Below are 7211 nucleotides of genomic sequence, written 5' to 3'. Positions count from 1 at the left end.
ACTCCTGTGATATTATAAATACAATGCTGGTCACACCATGGCTACAGCGTAGCATCTGTGCACATCTGGGGGCACAGCAATGAGCTCAGAGTGGCAAAGTGATTTTATTATTGAGGTCCTCCACTGCCTTTCATGGGGTACATTAGCTGTAGCATCTGATTAATGCATGAATAGATTTCTAAGAAGAAACTGTAATAAACTTTTCAAGATTGTAAGCAAGTTTGCAGCAAATGAAAGAGAAATGAAATGTTAGAAGAACCTTTGTGGGAAGTGATTAATGTTTTGGGTAGTGATTTTTTTTCTTTTTAAATAGCTACAGCTTTAGCGCAAGTTCCTGGGTAGTGCAAATGGTTTGCACTGGACTACTAACCTAAAGGTTGTCAGTTCAAACCCACCCAGTGGTGTCATGGAAGAAAGGCCTGGAGATCTGCTTCCATAAAAATTATAGCCAAGAAAGCCCCAAGGAGGAGTTTTACTCTGTAACGCACGCAGTCACCATGAGTTGGTATTGGCTACACTGCAAAGGGTTGATTTGTTTTTCGTTTGCTGATACCTTTAGGGTAGACTTCTGCTTCTGCCAATCTCAGGCTAACTAAGGCGCAGAGGAGAAAGGACGTCCACTAAAGAACACCCAGAAGGCAGTGAGTGAGGGGTGAATTCAGCCTCCCTCTCAGACTGGGTCCCTCCTCAGTGCAGTGGCCAGCTTTCCCTTTTGGGGAAAGAGGAATGACAGGACTGCTTGAAAACCACAGATAATCCTCAAAGCTAAAACTGGGCAATAGTTTTCACCTATTTTGCTGAACCTTCTAGAAAATGGCAGAATTAATTGATTTGAGCTTTTTTTTTTCCCTCCTTTTACCCACTTTCCAGAGAACTTGTGAAGCGGCTTTTAAAAAAAGTGGAGAGACTTGAGCAGGCAGTGAAGGACAGCAGCACAGAACCTGGAAATCCCCACGCAGATAAGCTGTGTCCTTGCCTGAAGAACTTGGCCTGCAGAAGGACCATATGATTTAGGGATGGGCTGCTGAAACTGCTAACAGACACCAGGTGCATGAGCAGAGCAAATAAAACACACACTGTCCTTAAGGCCCAAATCTGTGCATATTATGCACATACGAATCGAAAACAAACAACAAAAAATCCCAAACTCGTTTCTGACCGGTCCGACTCATAGTGACCCCAAAGAACACAGCACAACTATCCCATAGAGTCTCCACGGAGCGCCTGGCAGCCGAGCTCTTAACCACTATGCCACCAGGGTTTCCATTATGCACATATACCTCCTAAAAATATAAGATCACCTGGTTCGGGGTTATTGGCTAGGACTTTTAAAAGGCGTTGGAACAGGGGACAGACGCCACTGACACCGCATTGGAGGTATTTTTACAGTACGATCTCCGGATCCAGAACGTTCCTGTTTGTGATGCAATGTGTGCGTTTCATTGTTGACACGATTTCACCGGGCCCTTGGGAGTTGTGTACACAGCAAGCTTGCCTGTAACAGCACCCCAGACTCTGAAACTACAACCATACACCCTTTCTTTATTCCCTTTTACCGCCCATGCCTTTGAAATAATATTTTTCCATAGAGAAAGCTCCCTAAATTATATCCACTTCTCTAGTTAAAACACTTTTTCTTATTTAAGAAGTTTACTTTTTAGGGACTACAAGTTTCTTGGAAAATTCTCCTTACTCAAGTTTACACTGTGCTCTAAGTAAGTGTTGAAATATAAATGATAACCCAAACCACCCATTGCCGTCGAGTACTCTGTAATAAAGTTTCCGAGCCGGAAACACTCTTTTATTTGGGGGGGGGGGGAGTGTATCCTAGCCCTGTTTTCTCCTACCCCCCACCCCGTTTTCTCCTACCTGTGGCCACCTATCTCCCTCCTCCCCCATCTCCTGCTTTTTCTTTCTTTTTGATGATTCCTGGTTTAGGAATGAACAATAATATGGGCAAAAGCCCTTGGTCCAGTCCCTGCACATAGCAGGTGCTCAGTAAATGCTCCTTCCCTGCTCCCCCACCGGGGGGCGTGAGGGCTGACCTCGGGGTACTGGGGTGGGCGGTTCTGGAAGTTCGCGCGGAAGACAGGTTAGGAGCCCCTGTGGGACAGCAGGATGGGCGGAGGAAGCAGTGGGGTCCTGCTCTTTCTCTCGCCTCGGCCCCATCGCCCCAAGCGCCGATTCCTGCTGTCCACCCGTGGTGGGTCCCCCGCCACCGAGCGGAGGGGGCGGGTCCTCGCGTGCCAGACACGCCCCAGCCGGGTTTATAATTGGCCCGGCGCGCGCTGCCAGAGCTGCGGCCGCTCCCTCGCCCGGCGGAGAGTCGGGGTGCGCCCTCCGCGCCAGGACGCTCGGCACTGCGGCCGGACCGGCCCGCTCGCCCTCGCGCTCTCACTCCCTCACGTGCGCTCACGCTCCCTCCGCAGCTCGCCTGCAGGCTCCCTCGCTCGCCCTGCGGAGGCGGAGACGGCGCCGGCGAGGACGCCGAGGGGACCCGCCGAGCTTCCCATGGCTGACCTGAGCTTCATCGAAGATTCCGTCGCCTTCCCCGAGAAGGAAGAGGATGAGGAGGAAGAGGAGGAGGGTGTGGAGTGGGGCTACGAGGAAGGTAACCGGCCGTGGGTCGGCTGTCCGGGGCCCCAGAGGCTGTGCGCCGCGTGGGTCTCCCCGCGAGCGTGGGCTCTGCGCTCTGCCCGCGTGGCGCGCTCGGAGCACCCCCGGGTCCCTTCTTTTCCACGTGTTTCTCCACAGCTTTCCGACTCTCCCGGTCCGTTCTGGCGCGGAAGGCTTTCCGGGGAGGGCGGGCGTCCCCGCCGCCGCCGCGACTCCGGTGCGGGGCTGGCTTCCCTCGGGGCAGCGGGTCGCACCTGCCGCCTTCCGGAGGGCGAGCCTTAATGCAGGGGCTCTGCCGTTTCAGATGCAGGACGACCCCGAGCTCTGTCCTCTGAGTAGCCGGGGAAAGCATTTTACTTAATTTTACTCAACATCTTGATAGTACAGTGCTAGCAGTGGGTGGTGGAGTGAAACTCTTCGTTTCTGCTTGCCGTGAGGACTCTGAGGACACAGTATTTCTGACTCTGCTCTTGTCCTGAAGGACAGTAGTAACGCTCAGCTCTTTCTAAAACATGCCGTAGATTTCAGACTGAACCAGTGGGCTTGGCAAAGAGGTTGACTTTTAAAAAATTTAGTTTCCCGACCATTAGGGCTGATGTTAACTACATAAAAAAACTACATCATTGAAACAAATATAGAACTTAGAATTTTAATTATAAAAAGTATGGAGTTTATGTGTATATTTTAATATGGACACTTCAAAATATTCTTATTTGCATTTATGAAAAGTAGAGTTTATTCACTGACATGAGATGTAGTTTTTGGCTCTCACCCAGAGTGTTTCAAGTATTTCCCAAGTACTGAACACAGTTAAACTAATGAGCAGAGGAAACTTTTATGGTGTTACTTGTTTCTCATCATTGAAAGGAGCCCTGGTGGAGCAGTGGTTAAGAGCTTGGCTGCTGACCAGTAAAGGTCGGCAGTTCAAATCCATCAGCAGCTCCGTGGAAACCTTGTTGGGCAGTTCAACTCTGTGCTGTAGGGTGGCTATGAATCGGAATCAGCTCAACAACAATGGGTTTGGCTTGGTTTTTGGTTTTAATCATTTAAAAATGACATATTTCGTTGAGTCATAAGTTATTACATCTGTGTGGGCAAGTAAAAAATATGCTATTTTGTTCATCCAGGGTTTCGTATGTGATGTTTCATAATATTATTGCATTTGAAATATGAATGCAAAAATACACGTACACCTTGCATATGCCATCTTCATAGAGCTGGTAGTCATGACCCTCTTAAAGCCAAGGGACACTGACTGGATCATAGACCTTCTACGTAGGCAGGCAGATTTTATTTGGCAGTGTCCTATTTTTATGGTAAGTTTTGCTGTAACTTATTTTACTTTAGTCTGTTCTTAATTTTGCCCATAGGTGTTGAGTGGGGCTTGGTGTTTCCCGATGCTAATGGTGAATATCAGTCTCCTATTAACCTGAACTCAAGAGAAGCCAGATACGACCCCTCACTGCTCGATGTCCGCCTCTCTCCAAATTACGTGGTTTGCCGAGACTGTGAAGTCACCAATGATGGACATACCATTCAAGTGATCCTGAAATCAAAATCAGGTATTTGAAAAGATGCTCTTGCATGCTCTTCTAAACTAGAAGTCATGGTGGAGCTATTGAACTCTCATTGTTTAGCCTGTATGATCTAAAAGGTCAAAGTAACATAGCTCTGTTTTATATCAATACGTTTATATATTACAAGGACCCCTGGTGGTGCAGAGGTTAAGAACTCAACTGCTAACCAAAAGATGGACAGTTTGAACCCACCAGCCGCTCCTTGGAAGCCCTATGGGACAGTTCTGCTCTTTCCTATAAGGTTGTTATGAATCGAAATTGACTGGATGGCAGAGGGTTTTTGGTTTGTATGTATTATAAAATGCATTTTTTAAATTATTTTCAGAAATATTTTTAAAAGGGTAAAAGGATGAAATTGTGAAGATGTCAGCTTGGTTCTTGTATGACATTACTGGAACAACCTTAGTTTGGTTAATTTACACTTTATGAAATCTGAGGAAGGTATATCCAGGAGTACCTAACTGCATTTTGTCCTAAAGTTTTTGCTAGCTTAAGTTATTTAAGTAATTACAATTCTCTGATTTACTACTTAATTTGTAAAACTAAATTTTAGGATTTATCGACATAACCTGGCATCCAAGTTAAACCCTTCGAATTATTTTTTTCTGCTGTATTAATGAGGAGGATTTTAGCAAGCAGCAATCAAGAACACCTGGCATCTCAGCAAAAGATTTAAGTGGAAGAGCCCTTGCTTTTATTACTAAAAAGCAAACAACAACAACAACAAAAAAGCCTTTCTTAATCTATTTGAGATGGATCTAGAATATTTTAAGGAAAAGGTGCTGGGTAATGATTATGGAAATAGGTTGTTGGTTTAAATGTAGGGGAGAGAAAAGCAAAATTTTTAAATTAGCATTAATGTCATGCTTTTCATAATGAATAATAACTCCCTCTTGGAAAAAAATATAGAATTAGAGCATGTTGAAATATTAGGAAGCGCTTGGTAAACAGAAACTGAATGTACTCAAATTAATTTTGAATCGATAAAGTCGATTTTTCAAATCATAAAATCTTTAGGTTTATTATTAGTGCAGGTATTGATTTCCAGCTATGGCTTTTTTCTTCATCATGGATGTTTCTGAGCCTTAATTTAGAATCCGTGGGATAGTTGCAGAGTCACGTAGTATTCCCTGTTGTTATGTCAGGGTATGGGCATTGCCCAGAACTGATTCTGGCTTTGGTACTCACTTGGTCAAAGGGGACAGCTTCAGATATAAATGTGACCTTCAATCAGAGGTTTTTTGTTTTTCTGTGTTATGTATATATGTCTGCATCTATATAAAAATATTTTAAGATAATCCATGTGTATTAGTATGTTGACATGCTTTTGTCCTTCTGGAAATAAGTGTTTGTATAGCCATACAACAAAAATGCATTTCATGCCAGGCTCTGTGAGTGTTGGTTACATACGAATGGATAAGATGGTTCTTGAAGAGTCATAATCTAGTGAAAAAACAAGTCTTTAAAGAATTGATCTGTCAGTTTGTTGTGCCGTGGTGGCTTGCATGTTGCTGTGTTGCTAGAAGATATGCTACCAGTATTTCAAGTATCAGCAGGGTCACCCATGGGGGACAAGTTTCAGCGGAGCTTCCAGACTCAGTCAGACTAAGAAGAAAGGCATGGTGATCTGATTCTGAAAAGTAGCCGAAAAAACCCCATGTATCACAAGAGAATATTGTCCTATATAGTGCTGGAAGGTGAGCTCCGTAGGTTGGAAGGCATCCAGGATACACAGTCCCCGACAGTGGACTCAAGCATACCAATAGTCGTGAAGGTGGCGAAGGAACGTGCAACATTTTGTTCTGTTGTACATAAGGTGGCCATGGGTTGCAGCTCACTCAAGAGCAGTTAACAAGGACGTAATAAATACAGTATTAATGGAAACAGAGAGGAATGATGTTAAGTAAACTACTGTCAATTAAAATAGTGTATGTCCCGTCCTGCTCTAAGATCAAATATACTTCATCAAATTGAATTTTACATTTTCTTCTGGTGCCTTTCCAAACTTCACAGTTTTCCTTGTTTCCTACCTCCACCCAGTATTGAGACCATCAAACATGTACTCTTGCAAGGCCTCGACCCACTAACTGTGCAGTATGTTTCTTTCTCATCTAGCTATTTTGTGCCCTTTTACTCTCCTCCATTCTCCAGCCCTGACCACTGGGAAGAACTGTCTCTTTCTTTTAGATCTAATTTGGATGCACATGATCTGAACCCCAGACTCCCTGCCTCCTGGGAGACCTTGCTCCTTGGAATGGCCCATCTCCTTTCTGGCACTGTAATGATTTCTTCTTCATTGTTTCCTCCCTCTCAACATTTCTTCATATTTTTTTTTTTAAAAATGTAACAAAAATACCCTGTCTTTACCACTTTATTTTGGGAGATGTTTAAGCTTCTCAAAGGAAGAGCCTGCAAACCTTAATACCCTATCATTAATTTATTTAGTTAATTAAAATTCTATCTTTATCAAAATAGAATATAAACATGGTTTAAAGAGTTTAAAAGTACTGTTTTTGTCCTGTCTCTGGTTGTATCCCACCCCTTCCCACCTACAACTTCTGTTCCCTAGTGAGGACTGCTTTCAACTCGTCTAGCTGCTTGTTCTGTTGCCACCTCCCTGTTTCTTAATAAAATGTTTATACTGTCGTTCCGTGATATTTAAGGTGTCTCTGAACTCCCTGCTGTGGAAGATGAGGCTCGTTCTCCTGTTACGCTCTCATGCTCCAGTGTTGCTCCACCGTCGTCTCCATCCACTTAAATTATAATTTTGATTTGAATTAATATTCAGTGTTTTATTACTATGACTATGAATATTGTTTCCAGATGAATATCCTATTTCTGTTTTTGAACTTTTTTTTTTGAGTAAATAATTGCCATGTATCTTTTCCTTTCTTTTATTATGGTAAAATAGACATAACAAAAAATTTACCATTTTAACCGTTTTTGAGTGTGCACATTACCGTCATCAGCGGTAAGTACGTTCATAATGTGTAGCCATTGCTACTATCAATTTCCAAA

At 43.8% G+C, this 7211-nt stretch overlaps 1 protein-coding gene across 2 annotated transcripts in view; it reads left to right on the top strand.

Annotated features, from left to right (window-relative positions):
• Positions 1–2434: 2434 nt before the first annotated feature.
• The window catches only part of CA8 (carbonic anhydrase 8), a 203144-nt gene continuing 198367 nt past the window's right edge, over positions 2435–7211 (top strand). For both annotated transcript variants that reach the window (XM_023545700.2, XM_003408321.4), the window contains exons 1-2: positions 2435–2611; positions 3987–4178. In XM_023545700.2, coding sequence (XP_023401468.1) covers positions 2512–2611; positions 3987–4178 — 292 coding nt within the window. In that variant the 5' untranslated portion in view covers positions 2435–2511. The remainder of the gene's footprint in view (positions 2612–3986; positions 4179–7211) is intronic.

Source organism: Loxodonta africana, chromosome 14 (genome assembly GCF_030014295.1).
Source record: "Loxodonta africana isolate mLoxAfr1 chromosome 14, mLoxAfr1.hap2, whole genome shotgun sequence".
Lineage (NCBI taxonomy): Eukaryota > Metazoa > Chordata > Mammalia > Proboscidea > Elephantidae > Loxodonta > Loxodonta africana.
This window is presented reverse-complemented; position numbering and strand designations above follow the sequence as displayed.